Source organism: Corvus kubaryi, unplaced genomic scaffold (assembly GCF_017639235.1).
Source record: "Corvus kubaryi isolate FWS band 111438036 unplaced genomic scaffold, C.kubaryi_AGA036_p1.0 37172, whole genome shotgun sequence".
In the NCBI taxonomy this organism is placed as follows: domain Eukaryota; kingdom Metazoa; phylum Chordata; class Aves; order Passeriformes; family Corvidae; genus Corvus; species Corvus kubaryi.
In genome coordinates, this window is record NW_024581047.1 from 675,916 (window position 1) to 699,511 (window position 23,596).

Consider the following 23,596-nt stretch of genomic DNA (forward strand, 5'->3'; position numbering starts at 1 on the left):
AAAACAAAGTCTAAAAGTTTGGGCAGATCTCAGTCTGGCAGACTTTCTATCTCTTAAGTCATACAGAGAAAGCTTTTGGCAGTGGCTTTTTTGGCAAAAAGCTTTGTCTGGAAACATATTTAGTCAGCATATGAAATCTGATAGCCCTGGTAGCACGGCTGTGTCTGAAGACACTAATAGAGTTAGGCTTCAGCCCCATCTGCTGTTGGATCGGGATTGCTCTGTTGGTTTGCCAGCACAGGACATCCCTTGCCAAAACACAGAGTGGGACGTGAGGAGACTGACAAACCCCTCCTGGTGTCAGCTCTCCGAATGATCCTGTTGTTCGCCACACTGATGAAAGCCAGTGGTGCCTGTGGTGAATTCCAGCACAGCCTCCCTGCTGCTGAGCTCCCACCACGGGCTCTGTGGGGAGCTGCATCTGTACCTGCACAGGGTCATCAGTGCCCTCGCCGTGTACCTGGGTGAGCAGCAAGGATATTTGCACCCCAAGGCCTGTAAGAATTGAAAATTACTGATTTCCAGTGCCTCTGTTTACAGAAGTAGCAGTGGACATAGAGATTCTTTCACCTCAGTAAAATGTCTCCGATAATTTGAGTTATGCAACAGTGACGAAGAGAACAGACTTGCGGATTTGGCTCAGAAGGTTTAAAATCTTCAGGCATTAATTCATGAAACTCTCAAATCCTGGATACTCCAGTGACTATAAAGCACAGCAGATTCGTGTTTGATTTTTACTTAAGGCTGATTGTTTCAGGAAATAAAAAGATTCACTTCGAAAGAGATTTTCAGTTCTTCTTCAGTTGTTATTTCTGGAGGGGTTAGGTAGGAAAGCTACATGTGAAACAAATCAGGGACTAAAAATCCTTAGCTTTGTTTTGAGTATATCAGAATGGTTTATTGCCGCTGTGGTAAGCAAAAGGAGAAAAAACAATGACTTTCTAGAAAGATTTCCACTGTATTTTTATCTGGCTTTTCCAGGGCATCAGAACAGCCTATCTGTTCAGCCAAAATATCTCTCCAGTTATCATTTGACTCTGATGGAAAAAGTGCTAAAATGGCAGAGTTTGGAATTGCTTGAACATATTTTCTCACTTAAGCTCAGCTTGTTCACATTCAAAGCTAAAACAAATTATCTCAATTGCATTTAGGAGAGTAAACATACTCTTACTTTTCTGTCTCATGTTTGAGTAGTTACGGTGAAAACATAATGTGCGGTAATCTTCGAGTTTATATCCTCTTCCTGCATTTGTTTTATTGGACAAAATTAAAGGTCAATGGTCCTGAACTAGTCAAGAGAATTACTCTAAGTTCTCAGTCATTGCCATTTTTCCCTCTCTCTGCTTTCAGTAACATTGGACTTAGCTGCCAAAGTTTTAATTCTTTATGAGAAGAATGATACTGGCAATTTGGGTTTGCATTTCAGTTACATAGTTTCGTAAATTTATATAAAAAAGTGAAGATGTCAGCAAAAGGCTACTTGCTCCTTCCAAGTTGTCCCTAGTGTGGAAAATATAATGATCAAGCAGATTTTTCCCCATTCTCATCCTCTTTCTGTTTTGTGTTCTTCCAGCATGATCACTGCTCAAAGAAGTGTCCATACTATGTGAACAGAGTGGAACCACATGGATGAGACTCTTACCATGCACTGAGCAGCACGGCATCGAGCTCTGGGAAAATGTCTGCTTGCAACACTTTCACTGAGCACGTCTGGAAACCCGGTGAATGTAAGAACTGCTTCAAGCCCAAGAGCTTGCACCAGTTACCCCCGGTGTCAGAAAAAAAGCCCCTCTCGCATGGAAACCTGAAACCCAATGCGAACCAAAGTAACAGCCAGCGTGGGAGAAACACTGGCAGCTTCCGCCCACCTGTGGCCAAGAAGCCCACGATAGCTGTGAAACCCACCATGATGGTGGCAGATGGGCAGGGGCTGTGTGGCGAGCTCACCATGCTGGATCAGTGCGAGAACAAACCCCTGCCTGCGGGGTGGAACCGGAACAAGGCAGTCTTGAACAAAAAACCACTGAACAATAATAATGAGGAGGAGATCGAAGGTTACAGCCATGTTCCTAGGCCTTATGGCAACAGCGAGGGCGTGGGTAAGATACCAAATAACAATAATAATGGACTGACAGAAGTTTTGAAGGAGATTGCAGGTTTGGATACCACACCTCAGCTCACTGGAAATGAAACAAACTCAAGAGAAACCTTCTTGGGAAGGATAAATAATTGTTACAAAAGATCATTAGAAAGGAAGATCCCTCCGAGCTGCATGGTGGGTGGAATGAAGGATTCACAGAGTAAGCATGTTATTCTGAGTGGAAGCACTGAAGTCATAAGTAATGAAGGTGGACGTTTCTGTTATCCAGAGTTCTCTAGTGGAGATGAGAGTGAGGATGACACGTTTTTTGGCAGCATGCAGGAAGAGCATGAGAGCTGGGATGAAAGTGATGAAGAGTTGTTAGCAATGGAAATCCGCATGAGGGGCCAACCTCGCTTTGCTAATTTCAGAGCTAACACCCTGTCTCCTGTTCCGTTCTGTGTTGACAAAAAATGGAATACTGTGCCCCTTCGGAACAAGTCTCTCCAGCGGATCTGTGCAGTGGATTATGACGACAGTTATGATGAAATTTTAAATGGTTACGGGGAAGAGACTGTGATTCTTTATGGGCAAGAGAGCATGCAGAGCATGGTATCCTCTGATTCTACATCTCCTGATTCTTCTCTGACAGAAGAGTCTCGTTCTGGGACAACCAGCAGTTCTTCCCAGAAGCTCTGTAATGGAGGGTTATCTCCTAGCACTCCTCAGGACCTCAAAGTGATTGAACCAGAATATGAAAGTCTTTGTGACAATCAACAAGTGAAGGATGTGCCAAAAGCACCCAGAAATGCTCTGAAAAGTCTGGAAACTCACAAGGCAGCCCTTGCGCTTCGCCTGGAGGAGAAGGATGGCAAAATTGCTGTGCAGACTGATACACCGGAGAATAAAAGTTCTTCAGATGTTGCTGGTCAAGCCGTAACTATTAATTTGGTGCCTGTGGAGGAGCAAGCTAAACCTTACAGGGTGGTGAATATGGAACAACCAGTGTGCAAGCCATACACCGTAGTGGATGTATCAGCTGCCATGACCAGTGAATGTAAAGAGAATCAGACTGAAACCTCAGAAACCAAAAAGGCATCATCTAACCCAAGCTCACCAGTAACCCCAGGCACACCTATTGCATCTTCTGCAGCATCACCTGTACGTGTACATGCTAACCTGAAAAAATCCAGTGCAATCAGATACCAAGAAGTGTGGACTTCTAGTACTAGTCCAAGACAGAAGATACCTAAGGTGGAACTGATTGGAAACAGCTCAGGACCTTCTGTTCCTCCCAGGAAGACAAGCCACAAGTCAGCTCCTACTTCACCTACAGCTACAAACATTTCCTCGAAAACTATCCCAGTTAAGTCTCCTAATTTATCTGAGATAAAATTCAACAGTTACAACAATGCTGGCATGCCACCTTTTCCTATTATCATTCATGATGAGCCCACTTATGCTAAGAGTTCTAAAAATGCTATTAAAGTTCCTATTGTAATCAATCCAAATGCGTATGATAACCTGGCAATCTATAAAAGTTTTCTAGGGACCAGTGGGGAGCTGTCCATCAAAGATAAAACTACAAGTGTGATAAGCCATACCTATGAAGAAATAGAAACTGAAAGTAAAGCGACTGAAGCCATAGGCAGCAAACCCACTGAGTTGTCCCAAGCGAAGGGGGTGGCCAATAGCTCCGAGTGCAGGCTGGGCTCTGTGGCTCAAAAAGTCCAAGAGTTCAACAGCTGCCTCAGTAAAAGCCAGATATCCCCACAGAGGAGTCACAGTGCTGACCACAGCTCCCCATCCAGAGTTCAAAAGGCAATGCAAGAGCCTGCAGCAAAACCAGATGTAACCCCGGAGGGTTCTGTTGGCAGCAGCGGCGGCAGAGAGAACGCAAGCACGGTGCTCTCACAGATTGTGGCTTCTATCCAGCCTCCACAGTCTCCTCCAGAAACACCTCAGTCTGCTCCCAAGTCCTGTAGTGTAGAAGAACTGTATTCCTTACCCCCTGAGGGAGATGCTACTAAAAGCACCTTGGTACGACCCAAATCTCTGTTTACATCACAGCCTGAAGTGGAGTCCTCCAAGATGGAAAACACAGCCATTAAAATGCAGAAAGATCCACTTTCACAGGCAGCTGCCACTCCCTCTCCAAAGCCAGCACGAGCCACCCCGAGTGCCACGAGTCCCCAGGCAGAGCAGGCACCGCCATTCCCCCCTCCGCGCTCCACCTCCTCTCCCTACCATGCCAGCAACTTGCTGCAAAGGCATTTCAGCAATTGGACCAAACCCAACAGCCCCACCAGGTCGACAGAGGCCGAGTCCATCCTGCACTCGGAGGGACGGCGTCCCGATGCGAAACCCAAACGCTGGATATCGTTCAAGAGCTTCTTCCGACGCAGGAAAGCTGACGATGAGGAAGAAAGAGAGAAAGACAGGGAGAAAGGGAAGTTGGTGGGTCTGGATGGAACTGTTATACACATGCTCCCCCCTCCTCCAGTCCAGCGGCACCACTGGTTCAGCGAGGCTAAGTCGGACTCCAGCGAGAAGCCGTCAATCGTTTTCATGTACAGATGTGAACCAGCACAAGCGGAGCCAAAGGCTGAGCTCCCACTCAAGGGTGGGGTGGAGTCTGCTATTGCAGAGGCACTGGTGAAAGACAAGGGAGAAACACAGGAAAAGCCTCCAGAGAGCTCGGAACAGAACACAGTGAGCCATTCCTCACCACCTCAGGCTCCCAAGAAAATCCCCAGGTACCACTCAGCTTTTTTAGTCACTTACTCAGTTGCAAACTGTCCTGTATATGCTGCTGAAAAGGGAGAGACTAAGGAGTTTTATTACATTAAAGCAATTTTTTCAAAGTACATTTATTTTAGGTAACTTAAAGCGTATTTTAAAATTGTTCTGTTATGTTAGATATCAGAAAATATGTAAAACATTTACTAGAAGCAGTACCTGATGTTTAGAGTTTGTCTTCCAGAATATGTCACAATAGCCATGTTCATTGAATTAGATCCATTCTCCTGAATTTCTACTTTAAGAAAGTGTTTCTATGTTATGGGAAACTTCAGAATTTCTCAGCAGAAATAGAAGGCAACTATTGAGAAGTACAACAGAAGTTAAAAGATCTGTGACTCATGGAAGGTGCTATGCTAACTTTTACCTCACATGCCTAAGAATATGACAAATGCTAATTAACCACACTGCAACATCACTGCAGCACTCCCAAAATAAACCTTGTAAAAAAGTAATCGCAGAATTAGAGTACCTATACAATAGTCTTATCTCTGTCTTGCAAGGCCTTTGGCAGTGACTGTGCTTTGTCCCCTGACAGTACTGGATCCAGCAGAGCTGGTCGCATCAGTTGAAGTCAGTAACGTGGGCACAGTTAAATTCCCTGTCTGCTGACCACAGCTGTGGATGTGTTAGAATTTGTCTTCCAATATTATTACACATACCAATTCCAAAGTAGCCTCAAACTTGAATTATTTAATTAATTATAACAACAACCTAATGGTAGGAAATTGAAAATTTTGTGAAGTGTGAGCCCCAGAAAATGCATCATGGCAGTGTTTTTTGGTTTTCTTTCTCTATATTCTGTACAAGAAAACTGCAGTGTTTTTTAGCTAAAGCAGTTTTAAGCTAATAGAAATCTCTGTGTGAGCATAGTTAGACGTCACCATAAACAGACTGCCACTTGTCCTAAAGTAAAACAACTTGGTTTTCTTTCTCCATTGTCTATACAAGAAAAGTGCTAGAATAACCCTTGATAGGAGTGCAGTCTCTCTAGATTTACCCTAAATTAATTGGTGAGAAGTAGCTACCTTCAGAGGGCAGGTTAAAGGATTGCAGGAGTTTGTGCTCTCAACCCCCTTTACAGGAGCCTAGTTTTTTGTCCTGTCTCCAGGGGAAGCTGAAGAAGGTGAGGTTGGTTACAGTGCCATCAGGAGATTCTCTTGTTCTAGTGCCCTGCTCTTGTGCTGGCAAGACAGTTCCTGTGCTCTGGTGAACCAGACCAGGGCAGAGATCCAAGTGCGAAAGAACTTCGCAGTCATTGTTCAGCCACATCAGCTGGCTGATGTGACAGGGGCTGGGGCAGGAAGGAGCAGCTGCTTCTCCGGGTGGTGAGAGGGCAGGAACAGCCTGTCAGGGATTCTTGCACTGCCCTGGAGATGGTGCTGTTGGAACGTGTCCTGTTCTTGCACTGCGACTGGGATACCTTCTGCCCTTCCTTTTGAAGGCAATGGGTCACTGTTCTCTCATTCACTTATTCCAAAAAGCATGTTTACTCTTTAGTTTTCTTCAAGTCACAATGATATTGGTTAAAGCCGTATCTCAGAATTTTCCCCAGTGAAAATTGGGATTTTCCAAATGTTAGAATTAGAATTTCTTCTTTCTGACAATATTGTTCCCTGGTTTCTACAAATTTCAAAGAAATTACACGGAGGTGCTGAGTTGTGGGAGCACTAGGCAGTGGGTAGCTTTATGTTTCAGTTCTTATATTCCTGGTGCCTTGAGTTATTTGGGGTTTTAAAATACTTTTTAATGTTGTTAAAGAGACCAAGTGAAACCTTATAGTACCACAAAATTGAAGGAGTTTTTATTCTTGTTTAAGGGGTTTGGCTTTTGTTTTTAATATCCTGGTGGGTGAGAATCAGGATTTCCAAATTCCATTTTTGCACAAGCAGGAGGCATGACCCATGAGAAGCTATGCTTGTTTTGTGTTAACCCTCCAGGTATTAATACAAAGTTAGCTGTAATTCAGGCTAAAATATGTGCATGAAGAAGATGTTTAGAATGTTCTAAGCCTGCAGAGGCTTAGAGGAGAATGGAAGACCTGAAGATAGAATCAGTGAATGGGACACTTCTCTGACTCAGAATGCCAAGAAAGCAAGCTCTCTGAAAAAACAAACTGATGACCTGGAAAATAAGATAAGCTTTAAAAATGTCAGATTACTGGGGGGTCTTGAAAGCAAATTAAATGAACATACAGTGTTTCCTTACTTTGCAGTGGATTACAAAGCTGCTAAAGATTGATAACACAACCACGAAACAGCTGAAGGTATTTCAAGTTATCACTAGAAAGGTCAGTTTTCCCTTTGAACAGCACTTGCAAAATAGCCAGTTTTTCGGAAAGCTGAAAATTATCTCTCTGTTATACAAAGGAACTTGGTTTTGATTTCTCAGTGTGATTGTTTCTGTTTGATGGCAAGATGCACATATGCTGGTTCAAAAGGAGCTACCAAATAATGATAAATTTACCAAAAATTTGTAGATAGATTAAATTTTGCTAAAAATCAGCAGTCATGTCAGCTTTATCATTAATTAGAATGAGAACACCTGTAGTTCATGAAGCAGCAGTTGTTCTGAGGCAAAACCTAAAATTGACCAAAAGATAACATGATATTTCTGGCCCGAGTCACTGTAACTGATGAACGTGGTACAGCACAGTGTGCAATCCAATCCACTCATCACAAGTTGAATAAAAAGATCCTTCAGAGGCTTTCTTATCTTAGAGATCAGAGCGTTGCTGCTGGAGTTTCACAAGATAAAGGCTTCTCCTCTCCTTCATTGAGACATCACTGCTCATACCCAGCAGCAACTTGTTAGATTGAGACATTTCCTAAAAGCAAAGTGCAGTACAGTGTCCTGCTGCTTCCTTGGCTGTCTTCATAAAGCACATCAGAGCTGAACTAATCTGATCTGGGCACAGCCATCTCCATTTCAGTTACAGTTTAAACTCAAGAGTTTCCTTTCACAGCTGCAAGTCAGCCATAACTTTCCTTTATGGGATCTCGGGGCCAGTCTTGGACGAAGTGAAGATAAAACTGTTTTTCCTGAAATACTTCCTTCAGGTAGTGAGGTCTGTATATTTATTTTGTTCTGGTTCAGATAAGGAAGCCTTTCTTCATAGCTAAATTTGTGATTACCAATCTAATTCCTAAGATTGTGTTAATTTTTGCAAAAGCATTTCAGCTCATAATTGATAGATCTGAGCTCTGTATAGAGGAATATGAATGTTGTGACAGATCACTCAGTAGAAACAATGGGAATCACTGTTCTTCAAAAATGTAGCCATACATTAAGATCAGGATTTCATCCAGAGACAGGCAGGAATAACCACCACTGCCACATTCCACTTTCACATTGTCACTGATCCAGTCCTGCAGATTCCACAGCTGCTTCAGAAACTGCTTGGGAAGATAACAAAATCTGTCAAATCACAGTAGGGCTCTGTTTAAAACAAAGTCCTTGCGAGTTTATAGGGCTTCTGATATAACTCTTGGGGTGTGGTTCTCACGTGAATCCAAAACCTTTTAGGGACAGCCCAAGTAAATTGATGAGAATTCAAGGATGTTATAGATGAAAAGAAATTTCTTGCTTGAGCAAGTCTACTGAAATAGGAGAAATTCTCCTGGAAAAGTTAAAGTAGATCAACTCTCCCTTCTTGTCAAATCCATGTTAGGGTTTTTTTAATCTAGGTATCAGCAAGCTTTATCTACCTTACTCAGCAGTGCTTAGCAGTGCTTTTAAAAGTATTAACAAGCTATCTTCTACCATTTCATCAATTAAAAACTTCTGAGATATTTCTCTAGACCATTTTCCAATTCTAACAGATTTGGAAATTCTGCATGTGCATTAAGCAGTAAGTTTGGTACCATTTTATGTGAGAACTTGTAAACACCAAGCACTGTAAAAGATCCAAGTAGAAGGGACTTTACCATTTATTATTTTATAAATTTAGATTAAGAAATGGTAAATCATGTATTATTGTTCTTAACTCCTCTAATACAGTCTGTAAAATGGAAAGACTGAGAACTTAAAATGGATAAAGAAAAATGCATTCTTTATAATGCACAGTTAATCTGTGAAACTCATTGTCATTGAGTTTCAGTGACACTAAAGAGCTTAGCAGGATGTCTTTACTGGATTATCAAGTGTACTCCTGTTATCCGTGCAAACATCGCATTATACAAGCTCTAAAAAAAAAAATAAAATTCTCATGCTTCAGGACTAAGCCAGCTTCTCAATAATGAGCATTAGGAATGAACGTCATGGCTTAGTTGTTTCAGGTTGTCATTTGAGAAGTTTGTTTCACTTTCCTCTTCAGTGACTATTTGTGGTGGTGAGGAGGGACTGAACTGCAGGAGCCATTGGAATGTTTTCTGTATCCATAGTGCCCTCTGACTGAAACCTGGGCACTGGCTGTCTCTGCTGAGTGTTTTGCAGGAATAAAGTGGTCTGTGTTCTGAGGAGAAGTTCCTGGGTGAGATGGCCTCTGACCTCCCTCCTTCCATTAACCTCTGCATTTTTCCTCAAGCATTATTCAGTCAGTTTAGGCTTTATATTGGCTTTATTAGCTTAAAAGTACAGGGCCTGAGGGCATCTCAAAGCGCTGTCTTTGAAACTAATATAGCTACAAATGACACAGTCGGTTTGTGTGTGTACAAAGTCATCTTCCTTGTCATCTCCAACTATACAGCTGCCATTGATTGCTGCTGATGTCCACTCAGGGACGAGATCACAGTCTCTGCTGGCTCTAAGGCCACATCAGCTTTTCTCTGTTTCTGTCACTGATTCCTGCCACTGGGATTATGTGTTGTCTTGCACAGAACTCTGTTCCCTTACCTTGACCTCTGGATCTGACCTTAATTCAGGAATACACTCTCACAATCACTTCTTATAAGCATTCCACTTTATCTCCCTCATATTCATTGCTGTTTATTAATCACTCTAATTGAGCAGGCGTGCTCTGAATAGAGGAGAACACAGGTCACACAAGAGCTGTGATTCCACTGTCCTCACCAAAATTAACACGCTACGCAGGCAGCTTTCTGGTTCCTACTGTTCCCAAAAGACCCAGGCAAGTTAGACCGCATCATCTTCTGGCTATCCTCCAGAAACTGTGGAGGAGGAGAGCCTGAAGGAAAGATTTAGAGGCATTTGTCCCTGCAGAAAAAATAACACTTTTTAAACAGTTTTGAGCCTGTGCACACGTGAATGACGGGTCTTGAATTCAGTGGGGTGTTGTCTGAAGGACAGTCATTTTTATGGCAAGTTTTTTTGCTTCACATAATCTCAGCTTCTTAGGAAAACAAACGTTCTCTGCGTGCAGAGGGCTGCTCCCTCCACTAACTCTGAATAGTTGTTTAGTTTCAGCCACTTGTGCCCGAGGAGCAGAGTTCTCTAAGATAATTAATTTCTATGAAGTTTGTTTTTGAAATAAAAAAGGGAAGAGAAAAAGACTTGGACAGAGGAGGCTGCGCCCACTATGGTAGATGCTAAATATGTGCTCTTATGCAAGGCATCAAAGAATCCATCCTGGCAAAATATCTATAAATATCCCAAATAAGGAGATAGCTTTAAGTATGACTTGCTACCAACAAGCAGATAGAAAGTTATACAAAATCAGGCTTTAATGGTTCTAATCTGAGGGAACTGCCTGTTTATCAGCTGCTCTTCTTCCTTTGAAAAGGGATGTCATTTTTACTGTTTAGTTCATGGAGCAACTGGGGATTTGGTTCTTGTAGCTCCCTGAGTGAGAATGGTTCCCCCTTTTGTTCCTCCTGTGTCCTGCCAGCGCCAACGCCAACGAAGGGGTTGACATTTGCACTGTGTACATAGGCTTGATCTCTTTGTCCTCAGTGTTAAGATACTGGGAAGCATTTCCCCACGGATTTCATGACCTGACCTCTTAATTGCTGTGGTTTAAAATGTATTCTTTTGAGGCACTGAATACAGATTTGAGATACTGTCTTACTCTTAACAATAGGTTAGTGTTATTTCCCAAAACTCCTCTTGAGACTTGAACGAGCTTTTCCTGGAGCAATAGCCATGACTAAGGCCATAGCCGTCATTCCAGAGCAGTGATGCAGCAGCCTGTGCCCTGTGTTCCCTGCAGGAAGGCAGTGCAAGAGTTAAGAAGGCAGGGCTGGATCTGCCTGGCTTCCTGGGGCCTTTGGCAGGGCCCAGCCCCCGAAGGTAAACACTAAGGTGCAGTAGGTGTATCACTCTGTGCAGAGTTCAGCCCTCTTGCTCACAGCTTGCACAACTTGTAGCACACCAGAACACTGTGGAATCAATGGCTCGCCAGAGTTTCAAGACATGATTAAAAGACTCAAGAAGGCCCTGAAAGAATTTCCTTTAATGGGGAATTGTGTGAGTGAGTACAGTGGGTGAGTTGGTATTTTTTTCTTTCTTCCTTTCTAGCTGTTGGTTTACTTTGGCAAAATGCTTCTGAGCTTAGGTTTAGTGTATGTGCTTGCATGTGTCTGGTTTGGAGAATGAGTATGTTCTTACCTCGCCAAGTGATACTAAAAAGTTACTTGAGATGTGATAATTCCTGGTTTGTGGCAATGACAGAACTGTGAAGCTATTAGAATCTATTTCTTCTTAAAGAAAACATTCCTGTTGAGGAATGCAGGTATGTATATTATTTACAGCAACTACAAGTCTTTAGTTAAATTATCTAAACTACTGCTTTAATTTTATGTCTGCTTTACTCTGAAATTACAGAGGTTAACTCTTTAATGTGGATATATTTACGGCACATGGAATGTTCTTCACACCATTCCTATGCATGGTACTAAAATTGAACAAAAAATGTTACGCTGATTAAAGATTACATCTTTTTGAACTTACGCCATTTTTTCTCTTTTACTAACAAGTTCTAATGAGTTTGGTTTGTGTCAGCCTGCAGTTAAAATTCATGAGTCTGAGCAGAAACAGCATGTGCACACTGCACTGTCCTGAGTCTTGTCATGCAGAGCATTGGCATGTTTTAATCTTTGTACTCGGGGATTGCTACAAGATTGTGTCCCAGGATTTTCAGGATTTTGGCTTTGCCATAGACATATACCTATCATTTATGTTAACTCTTTGTGGAAGTTTTAAATCCTTATTACAAAAAATAAGTATCTCTACAGATACATGATGTGCTGATCATTTTTTGATGGCAGTGTGTTACTTCTGTCCCTAATGGAAGTCACAAGTAGTTAAAATTCTTGCTGTTGTATTTGATCAGGCTGTAGTAATGAGAACTAGCAAACAGCACATATGCTCTTGAGATTTGGCCTGTAATGAGTATTTGTTTCTGCAAGTGAGAGAACATAAAGGCATGGAAATATTTTTGCTCTGACATGTTTTTGTGGCATATTATTGATAATTGCTGCTATATTTTCAGTATGATTGGGGGGTTTTATTAAATCTCGGCATTTTTTCATGCATATAATGCATAATTTTAAAATTATACTGCAATAAATATATCCATGGAAACCAACTGAATGCACGATTTTCAGAGTTTTGTGCTATAAGTCATCACAGTTTAATTAAAACTTCATAGCTAAGAGCAGGCACAGAGGAATGCCTTCAGTGCCTTTTGCAGTTGGCCTAATGCAGATGGATTTTAATGGTGGAGAATTTTATATGGGAAAGAGATTACTGGCCTAAATGAGGTCTGTTTCCCAGAGTGTCAGTTCCCAAAATCCTACCAGTATATGAAAATGTATCACTAAAGTTTTATGCATTTATTTGGACTTAATCCCCCTTGCTATACCTCCTTACCTTTGTTTGAAACACAATTGTTCGGACTGGTAAAAAGCACCTTAAACTCTGCTGCTGTCCTGAGTCCCATACACTTTACTCAGAATCATGCCTACATATTTATGAGTACAGATGTTGATGATAATCAAGCTGTAAAGCATTTTATTGCACCTTCTATATCAAAGGCATGAACTATTATATAATATGTATTATTATACTCATGATAATAGTAACTAACATGTTACTATTTCAGTCACAAGTTGTTTCTTCTCATTAGGGAAAATAAAAACTGTAGATAATTGTTCTTGGAAAAGGAGGGTGAAAGAACTTACGTCTTTACCAGTTCATTCCCTTTCCTGAAGATTCTTAGTGCCTAACCTGGCATTTCTGCCAGCAGGATCCAGTACCCAGCTTGGGTCTCCAGGTGATGTTGTTTTGTTTGTTTCAGTCAAGTGCCTGATGACCCGACCCTGGACGAGTTGTCCCCTCGTGTCCCCAGAGCCGTGTTTGTGAAGCAGGACAATGGGGGCAGCGCCTCAGTCATCCCGGTGGTGTCCTCCAGCCGTGGGCCACCGGGGGAGGAAGAAAAAGAAGTAGCTCCAAATTCTCCTGACTTGAATACCTGCAGTGCTACATACAGCAATTTGGGTGAGTGAACTCTCACAGGAAAACACAGGAACTGGATGAGATCTTGGATACCTTTCCAGGGTGTGAAGAGGCTTTTCTTCTGAACAGCTTAATACATCTTCATAAGGGTAGCTTTTAATGCCTGTTTAATATTGATTTATAGAAAATAAAGATATATTGTCTCATTCAGAGATGACAACCAAGAAAGTGAAGATTCAACAAACTCAAAGGTTTGTTTTCCTGTAATTTAAAACAGTCTTTTAATTGTCCTTAGTGATAAATATCTCAAATGATTTTTAAAAGAAACATTGTTTTATCTTTTTGGAGGAATTTTTGTCAAAGAGCTTTAAAATGCAGAGCAAGCTACCTAATTTCTTTAGAAGGAATAAGTAGAATTCAGTATTTTTCTAAACTTCAACAAAAGACAGAAGTTATTATTTTAGAGTATCAAAAACTGCTAAAACATTTGAACCCATCTTTTGTTGGCTGAAACTGTTCTTATCCTAGTCTGAGAGTTTACTTTTGCTCCTCCCCAATGAGATATGAATGTCCTGAAGGTACTATTCAATGATTACTGAATTCCTGCCTCATTAAAGAGATACATGGATGCAGGGCTTCTCTGGAAGATAAGGGAGCAAGACAAAGCAGCATCTCCTGATGCACAGTATCAATATTATCAGCCTAATTTTCTGAAGCATTTCGATTTGAAGTACTGTGAATTCAGGGATACCTACAGCCAGGTCTTTGAGAACAAAATGTCTCATTTATTTATATTCCAGGATATCCGAATACACGTTTTTTGTTAACATCCCAATCCTGTAAACACACCAACGTGTTAAGCATTTGGCCAAGAGTAAACTGGTTGTGTTGAGATGGCTCACGAGTACAAGGGGTTTAGCATGTCCACACAGGTTTCAGGGATCAAGGACTAAATTTGAAACCCTCAGGTGCATACATTCCTTAGATATTCAGTGAGAGCGTTGCATTTTTTTGCTTAAATGTGAATTAGTGGCAAGCTTATTAGTGCATTCTGCTATTAAAACATTAATGAGGTATTGTTTATAAAGCATAAAGGAGAAAAATATCCCATCCAAGCGTGATGCTAATATCTACCAAGAAACTCTTCCTCTAGGGAGGAAAACTAAAATCTGTATGGTGAATTACTCATAGATCTAATGAATTATTTTCAATTTAGTGAGATACATATCTGTATTTGGTGTATTTAGAAGATAGCAACATTGCAGACAGAATCCAGGCAGTTAAGGTCTAGATACATCAGAACTACTTGTACCATGTTTATCCCATGCAGCAAAATACCATTATAAACACTGGAGCAGGTTGCCCAGAAAAGCTATGGAATCTCTGTCTGTGGAGATACTCACAGCCTGAACTGGAGATGATCTGGACAACCTGCTTCAGCTGACACTGCCTGACCATCTCAAGAGATCCCTTCCATCAGTCCTGGCCTGTGTTAGTGCTGTTCCTAAGTTTGAATGTTCCTTTTTAAAACCATAAAAGTCAACCCCTTAGCACTTTATTTAAAATCATCTCCTCATTCTTGGTTCACTTTGAGCTTTGCTGTCTCCAAAGTAACCTTTTGGTATGAAGGAGTTAAGTTAGCTCTAGGGCTTGCCTGGCTCTGGCTGGGAGAGCTGCCTGTTGGTAGGAGCAATGCTTCCCTAAATGGCACTGAGCTCCCTGGCTGCCCTTCAAAGGCTTTCTGTTTTATTCAAGCAACCTCACTTTCCAATTCAGATGGCAACAGAGAGATTTCTAGGTAGGGACAGAGAATTATTCCTATTTGTTTTCACATCTTGCATCACCTAGGCAGCAAAATCTTATCTTTGGTAGAATTAACAAATACTGGTATGTGAAACTGGAAGAAAGGATAATATGAGAAGTTACATCACGTTTGACTCTTGCCTCAGCTGCAATTAGAGCTACATGCTACAGTTTGTAGTTTGTAAAATACATCATGTGAACATCTCAATTTGCAGCATAATGCATGATGTTCACTTTTTAAACTAATCTGATACATACTCTATGTTTTTTATTAAAAAGCAGATCATATGTCTCTACTTTGATAAACACCTAATCTTCAGTTCTGACATGTCACGTGAAATGTCATGAACAGAAATAACTGCAAGCCTTGGTAAATTTTCATCTGCAGTCAGGTAATAGTTTATATCAGGTACTGCCCTCAAATATATGTGGTTTGGCCTTCCAAGGGACAAGCCCTACAAAACAGAGGGTTCTCCTCCGGGAATCAATTACAACATAAAAGTGTTGGGTCTTTTATGAGATCCCACCATAATGACAGGATAAGGTATGTTCCTGGCTGTAGAAATAGGAGGAAACTTCAATAGGAGGAGAGAGGTTCTTGACTGCCATAGTCACAGTCAAGCCCTGGTGCCCACAGTTTAAGAAGAACGTTTTAAAAATTGTACAGGCTCTAAAGAAAAGCTTTGCAAATGCCTGGTATTGTGGCAAGCACTTCATAGGGACTAATTCAGAATCTGAATCAGTTTAGCTTATCCGAGTCTGGCATTATCATAGTGTGGGTGCTCATGTGGTGAGCAGAACTGTGATGAGAGATACCTCTGGTATCAACTATTTAACAAACTCCAGAGGCTGCCACTTGAATCAAGATGAAGAAGCAAATGTTCAAATGTGTAAGGTAGGGCCTAGATGTTTCTTTTGTAAGGAGTTCCTTTATTGTTACAGAAGTTAATTCAGGTAAGCCCTGTAGCTGGTGATAAGGAAGACAATTGACCAGATAATGAAAAGCCTTTCTCTTACAAATCCTCAAATTGTTCTGTCTTTGTCTGAATTTGTTGGGGAAATTGACTTGATTGAATTTGCATGGCTGTAAGTAGATTAAGGTATTCTCAATATACTCAGGATAGTATTTTTGCAATTGAAAAAAGAATAGGTTATTTCATTATCAGCTGTTTTCCTCTTTACACCTAAAGAAATGTGGAAAAAAAGGAGACTAAGTTTCCAGGCTTTGTGATTGCTGACATTGGAAAAAAATCCTAATCACAGCATCTGCCATGGGGCATGCCTCAGTCAGTTAGACCAGGGCAGTAAACAGTGCTTTAGCCAGGCTGTAAATAAGGTAATGAGATCATTGTTGAGTAAAACTGACAATTCAGTGACAGACAGGCATTACAGCATCAGTCTGGTGCATCTTGTATAATATATAATTACACAGGTAATGTCTTTAACATGGTATAATAGAGGGTGGGCAGCAGGACCTGTCAAGTCACCAAGCAAACAAGGTGAAGCTTCTCTTTCCTGCATCTTAGAAGAGACCTGTGCCCAGTCTCAAATTATTGCTGAGACACTGGAGGTGCATCACCAATATTACTTAACAAATGTTAGCTTTCCTTTCTGTAACATATATCATCATTCTGGTAAGATTTTTATATATTAAATTAACAATAAATGTGTAAACAATGCAGGATTTAATGCAAATCTGTGTACAGGACAATTTTATAGAATAGTGGTGTACATGGAATTGGGGCTATGAAGCATGCTGGTAGCTTTTGCAGTGGTTAGAAGGTACTTGATGCATTTGTGGGTTTTTTTCATGGTTCAGTTATTTTTATCAGCCAGGATAAGAGTTTATTAAGTTTATTAAGTTTATTAAGATGTCAGATTTGATAGTTTCAGCATCTAACATAAATAGGCTGCAATGCAAAGTCTGATGATAAATCAGTTACCCAGAAAAATTAAATTTAAATGCCTTTCTCAAAGGTCTTTCAAAGTTTCAGAACTCTGCATGGTGCCTGGGGACTTAAGCATTAATATTTTAATAGTGTCGTGAGATTCTATAATGGAAGATTTTATTGAACTGTAGAATTATTTAAAGCTCTCTAGAAATCTGCTGTCTGTAAAGAGTTAAATTTTTTTCTGTCACTGAGCAGTCTGGAATCCACTTCAAAGATCTCTCTAAGTGGTAGCCTAATATTGTCCCTGTTCTTCCTTTTCATTTTGCCTCCCAAAAGTGTGGCTCAGGCTGAACTTGCAATGTTGGAGAGTCTGTGCAGTAGGTAAGGAAACGATGGTTTTAAGCATGCAAGGGGAGAAGGAAAGGATAGGTAAGAAAAAGAAATAAATGCTACGCCAGTATTTCTGTGCAAAAGGACATTCTTGTGCCTTTGACAGGGACAACATTTAAGACAACCTTTTTCTTGCTAGGCAATGAATTTGTAAAAATTGGGCCGTGTAATTTCCTGCCATGCTTGGAGAAAGCTGAGCTGCAAAGACAGGACCAATAGCTGTGAAAGAAATGTACAGTGTTAAGAACTCGGCATAGAAACAGTGCAGACACAAAACTTTTCAACTGTGTAATACAGATGGTTAGATTTCAATATGGAAAACTTGTTCTTGTGGGAAGAAACTATACTGTAACATAGCAGGTTATACAAACTCATTTTTCTCAGCTGAGAGTACTTGAAACAGTAACTACAGAATGACTTGTACATTCAGTTCTCTGGATCCTGCCACCCCTCCAGACATCTGAAAAAACAACTTCTCGTTACGAAAACCTTCTCCAATTCTGCTTGGATGTCACAGTGCCAGTAGCTATGCAAAAGCAACACTGGTTGCAGTCTCAACACTCTCCTCTGTGTGAATGGCTTTTGAAGGACAGAGCCATTAAAGCAGACAGAAAATAAGAGAATTGAGCAGTAACACTGTTTTAAATCTTACCTTTCTTGGAGAGAGCTCCTGCTGGTGCTCGGGATGTTCATCTTGCTCTAATTTGTTTCCTTGTTTCCCTCTAGTACCTGTGCATCCCTGGGTTAGCAAGTCCCACAAGCAAGGCACGTTAGCAAACTGCCTCCTGAATAGCGTCTCTGTCAAACCCCAGCAGTCAGGCTGTCTTAGAAGAGTGGGGAAGAGGGTGAGGAGGAGAAAATAGGCAAGTGATCTTTAGCACAGAATGTTGCTGGGGAGAAGTACATAGGTCACGGATTTTGTAAGAGTGAGCAGTTGTGGAAGAGGACACGTTTGGATGAGTAAGACAATTGCATACAAAAGAGAAATGAACTTGTCTCAGGATTAAGCAAAAGGCATCTGGATGTGTGTCTGGCATGCAGACATCAATTCTGCTTTTGACTTGGAATCATACCACACTCTACCTCTGCAAAAGGAACCCCCGTGACAGAGTTCCTGTAGTGCCCCGCTGCACCAAAATTCAATGCTGCAGCACAGCAAACACTTGCTGCAATACAAAGGAGCAATAGGGCCCCCTGAGTCCCCCAAGAGTTAAATTTTTTTTAGCAACCTTTGCAACAATTCAGTGTCTTCCCTGAATATCAGGTATGTACAAAACTGATAGAATTTCCTGCTCAAAACTTGGGTTTTTAAACGCTGGAATAGCCAGGCTTATCATTAAATCCATAAGGCTCTTCTGAGGGTTTCTGGAGCTTAAACAAAAGATAGGGATAGAACTTTCATTTGTGATGTTGTCTCCTTGGAATGATTGAAAAGAGAATGATTGTTAAGACAGCAGGGTGCAAGGCTGTTCTGTTTGTGGATACATATAAAAATACTATCCTCTCTGATCTTCTGAAATTAGAAAGTGTATTTCAGCATTCTAACCCTGCATTCGAGGGTTTGGTACATCCTGGCCATGTGGATTTTGGGTTCTGTAGTATTCATAAAAACTGGAACAACATATCTTAAAATGCAAAGGAAGCTAATATTTTTCTCTTTTTGCAAACTGCAAATTCATTAATTATTAATTATGAATTGAAGTGATGTAATCCAGATTGGAATCTTAGATCCCACTAGTCTGGTTCAGCATTCCTGTTTAGTCCTCTCTTTACAAGGATTTGGTGGGCTTGGCAGTGTTAACAGTTGGACTCTGATCTTAAAGGTCTTTTCAGCCTAAATGATTTTATGATTCAGCAGGTTATAAATAGTCAAACAGTTACAGTGTCTGTTCCCTTACTAGAAAAGATGCTCAGCTGCAATTATTCAGAGCATCCATTTCAGGTCTGCCATTTTCAACTGTCAGAGTTGGCTTCCTACCTTACTGTGATAGTCAGTGAACCTCCCAGGAGTAGTAGAAAGCTTATAAAATAATTTCTCTGAAAATAGCAGTTGATTATTAAGAGTGGAAAGATCTCATTTTGATATGAGTAACAACAGTTGAATTGTCCCAGAGCAGCAAGTTGGTCATTTGTATTGTGTGTTTATTAGTTTTTATTCTCCATTATATTATTGTCATTTATTTATTCTGCATTTCTAAGGATTCTGGCACTTATAAAACATAATTGCTCTCTATAAAAGCCATCCAAAACACATGACAGGAAGTTTATCTTCCCTGGATTCACACAGAAGTCTGAAACTAGAAATTCCATGCTTGTGTGTGTGTAACCTGCCATTTGGAATCTCTCAAGTTCTGGTTATTTCTGAATGTAATAACTAGGTCTGGTTATCTCTGAATGTAATACTGCCAGCAAAGGTACCCATGGCAAGTAAGGAAGGGAAATGCATTAGAGAAGTTACAGTCAGGGGGAGGGCATGTGAGTTTTAATAGGTAGAAACTATTGCTGTCAAAATATGATCCTACTCTTGATGGCAACACACCTGTCAGCTTGAGTGAAAGTTGGCTTAACTTCCTTGATTTCACTGTGTGAATCTCCTGGGGCAATCCTGACTCCCTGATGTGACCACCATCTCATCTGTGTTATTTGTGTCTGGCAGTTTCTGGGTTCCATTCTGAAATAAGATTTTCAGCCTGTCTAGTGTATTTCCCAGTTGTTTTATGGACTATTATCCACCCTTAGTTTTACCACATTTGAATAGAAAGTAAGGAATAATATTACAGTCAGTTGACTGCAGAAGAAGTTACAGGACGCTGGGTGTAATTGCTGAAACTGGACTTGGCCAAAGTGTCAAATTGAGGTTTGGTTTTTGCTTGTAGTTCTCGTCATTGATCTGATAAAATGGCAGCCTTGCTAGCACCGAAACTGATTTCAATATATATGCCAAGGTCAGATCAAGACTGGCTGGATGTAATTAAATATATGTGATGCTGATTTGGTAATTTACTTTCTAATAAGTTCATCTTTTCATAAACGTATCTAGGGTTTTTTGAAATGTTGGGGGGCTCCTAGTCAGGGTTTTGGGGTTTTTTTGCCTTAAACTTCTTTGCAGAGTGCAAACAGGAGTGGCGCATAAAAGTACTTTAACCTTCTCTTACTATTATCTTTATCTACAGGACAGTCCAGAGCAGCCATGATCCCTCCAAAACAGCCAAGGCAACCCAAGGGAGCTTTGGATGATGCCATTGCCTTTGGAGGACTGGCAGACCAGGAGACAGTGAACAACTTGCAGCCAACACCACCTCCACTGCCAAAGAAAACAATTTTGAGAGCTAACACAGAGCCAACTCCCCGAGATCTCCAGAAGCAGGCTCTGGAGAACAACCTGTGCATCATGGCCAATCCCACCTATGACATTGACACCAACTGGGAAGCAAGCAGCGCCTGCTCCTCAGTCAGCCTGGAGCTCAAGGTCCTGGACAACGAGTCAGGAGACTCCTTGGACAGGCCAACAGAGAAACTAAGGGCAGCCACCTCAGCAGCTAACAGTGTTTCCAGCCTAACCACTATCAGTATTAAGGACCGGTGTTCCAACAGCATGGAGTCCCTGACGGGGAGGCGCCTCTCGCAGGCCAAGCAGGGCCGAGGCATCCAGAAGCCGCAGAGACAAGCACTTTATCGAGGCATCGAAAACAGAGAGGAGGTGGTGGGGAAAATCCGGAGCCTTCACGCTGATTCGCTGAAGAAGCTGGCACTTAAATGTGAAGACTTGTTCATGGCTGGGCAGAAGGACCAGCTGCGCTTCGGGGTGGACAGCTGGTCAGATTTCAGGCTCACCAGCGACAAGCCGTGCTGCGAGGCGGGCGATGCCGTTTACTACCCAGCGTCTTACGCAAAAGATCCTCTCAACAATTATGCAGTCAAGGTAAGAGGGGCTTGAGAAATGGTGATCTGAGGAATCTGTGACAAAATGTGACAACAGCCATACTTTGCACCACATCCAGTAGTGATAGGGCCTACTGCTGGCAGATGTGTGAGAAGTAGGATTCCCAAGATACAAGCTCTTCCTTCTGTCAAGATCCATGTGTGGCATTGGTATCTGCTGTTTAATTGCATATGTTTTTATTGCAGCTCCAAAATAATTGAAAGAAAATCAACACATCTTAGTCTGTACTATGGTCATTGCTTAATGATGTTTTGAAGGAAAAGCTGTATTATTTAATGTGTGTCAGCAGTTTTTTGGAAACTCACAATAACAAAATCCTTTGATTCACCTGCATGCAGAGGAAATTAAATCATCACTCCTAGTTAGGAAAGTTTTCCTAAAAAATGGAAAAGTTCTCCATTTTCAAAGCCATGTAATTTCAAATGTAAATTCTAGGGTAAGTTCTTTTTGTTCCCATACAAGGTCTTAGATTTTCACCAGTGTTCATTACCAACCTTTCAAAATCTCTGTCTAGCCATCAGTGTTTGCCTTATAAATTCTTCAGCTAACACATTAAAGAAACAAGATTTACTAGATTTACTGCTAATATATTAATGCCTAGCTGGCAGCTATCTCACCAGATATTGTTATTTCATGGACTTTTATATAGCTAGTTCTTTCTGAGTGCCGTATCTCTGCACTTCTCGATGCTTATCTGGTAGGAAGATAGTGAGAAGGATGGCTGAGACTCATAGCACTGTCAGGCTTCCTGTGTGACCTTGAGTAAATCACTGAACTTCTGACTCCTCCTTGTTGAAACTGAGATAAACATTTATTGCCTGACACAGATGTGTGAGGCCTGAGCTGTTATTCCTTATAGTTGACATTCTCACAAGGGTGGTGCTTTACAGGAACAAAATGTTGTTACCACTCCTGCATGACTGTTTACAATTAAGATATAAAAAACTGAAAGGTAAGATTGGTGCAGCTAATATGTTTTTCTGAGACCTGAAAAGGTATCATTTTAATGCAGATTTCTGGGCCTAACCATTTCTATTTCATTAATTATTAAGGACTTCATATTGGAAAAGATGTGAAATGAAATATGGATGTCTTGGAGCTGCTATGTCCAGTGGTACAAAGCAGCCAAGGAAGAACCAGACCATGAATGTATTTGGCAATCAGCTCTGGTCCAGAATCAGCATCTGGCATTGCTCACTGCTGGCTTGGAGGGTTTTGCTTTAATACAATGATGCAAAATGGTTGCTTCTAGGCCCCAAAGTGGTATTTTTCTATATAGACAGGTTTGAGTTATCACTAATGTGATACCTCTTTGCACATCACAGATGTGCCTTTAAAGTATTCCCTGGCAGGCAAGACCTATGTCATTGTTTTGTTATCCATTTTGTTATCCTGTTCTCCAAAATGTATTTCCCTTGTAGAAAGGCAGAGAGAAGAAAGAACAGCAGTGTAACATGGTCAAATATGTGCTAAATTTTCATTTTTTTGTAATTCAGGTGTCTTAAAAATAGTTCTCAGACTAACAAGGTTTATTGCATTGTAATAGATGTGAGTGAAGTATCCACAAAATATCCTTGAGCTGGAGGTCACCAGGAGCTGTTGTGCTGTTATGATGAGAGGAAGAGTTCCTCTTGAAAATAGCCCCCTGGCACTTAATGTGATAGAGAAAGGTGTTGGCCAACCAAGTTGATCTTTGACTTATAAGCCATTGGCCCAGGATCAGATTTGTCCACAAGCTCATAAGCACAGATTGCTGTTACATTACACAGAGATTTGGGGAATTTCACTTTAACAGACATGCTGGTTTTTACTACCATGGGTGTTTTTCATGTGAGCCAAATTACATAGTAATCTACCTTCAACAAATAACCTATGTCTTCCTGCCACTTTAAATCCCTCGTCCCCAAAACAGGATGGAAAATGTAGTGAGATGAAAATTACTGCTGTGCCTACTGAATCCAAAATACAGTCTCCCTGTTATTTTGGATCAAGTCTTAGAAATACACTTTGAAAGTGTATATGGAGCCACATGTTTGGATGGTGTAAATTAATGTAGCTCTTTTGAGTTTTGTAGAACTACCTAAGCAACACTGGCTAACAATTCAGACAGTTCTAAGGTTTTATGATTTTAATATTAGATCTGAGAAACAATGTCATAATGAGATTTTTTAAATTATTATTCTCTTCATAGAAAATTAGAGATTCACCCCCAAACAGTGCTAATAGTCTTGATACATAAAATTGGCATTTTAATATTCTATCTCCAAAAATAGAATTACAAAAGCGCTGCTAAAAATTCAGCTTTGACCATTTGACTACTGCTGAATTTAATTTAGA

The 23,596-nt window shown here is 40.9% G+C and overlaps 1 protein-coding gene across 5 annotated transcripts in view; it reads left to right on the top strand.

The window, feature by feature from the left end:
• The window catches only part of PEAK1 (pseudopodium enriched atypical kinase 1), a 110,178-nt gene that overhangs the window by 72,702 nt on the left and 13,880 nt on the right, over positions 1-23,596 (top strand). For 4 of the 5 annotated variants that reach the window (XM_042021792.1, XM_042021793.1, XM_042021794.1 and 1 more), the window contains 4 exons: positions 1,574-4,836; positions 11,143-11,259; positions 13,074-13,273; positions 20,490-21,238. In XM_042021792.1, the coding sequence (XP_041877726.1) occupies positions 1,679-4,836; positions 11,143-11,259; positions 13,074-13,273; positions 20,490-21,238 (4,224 nt within the window). In that variant the 5' untranslated portion in view covers positions 1,574-1,678. The remainder of the gene's footprint in view (positions 1-1,573; positions 4,837-11,142; positions 11,260-13,073; positions 13,274-20,489; positions 21,239-23,596) is intronic. The other variant, XM_042021795.1, reaches the window with a different exon arrangement.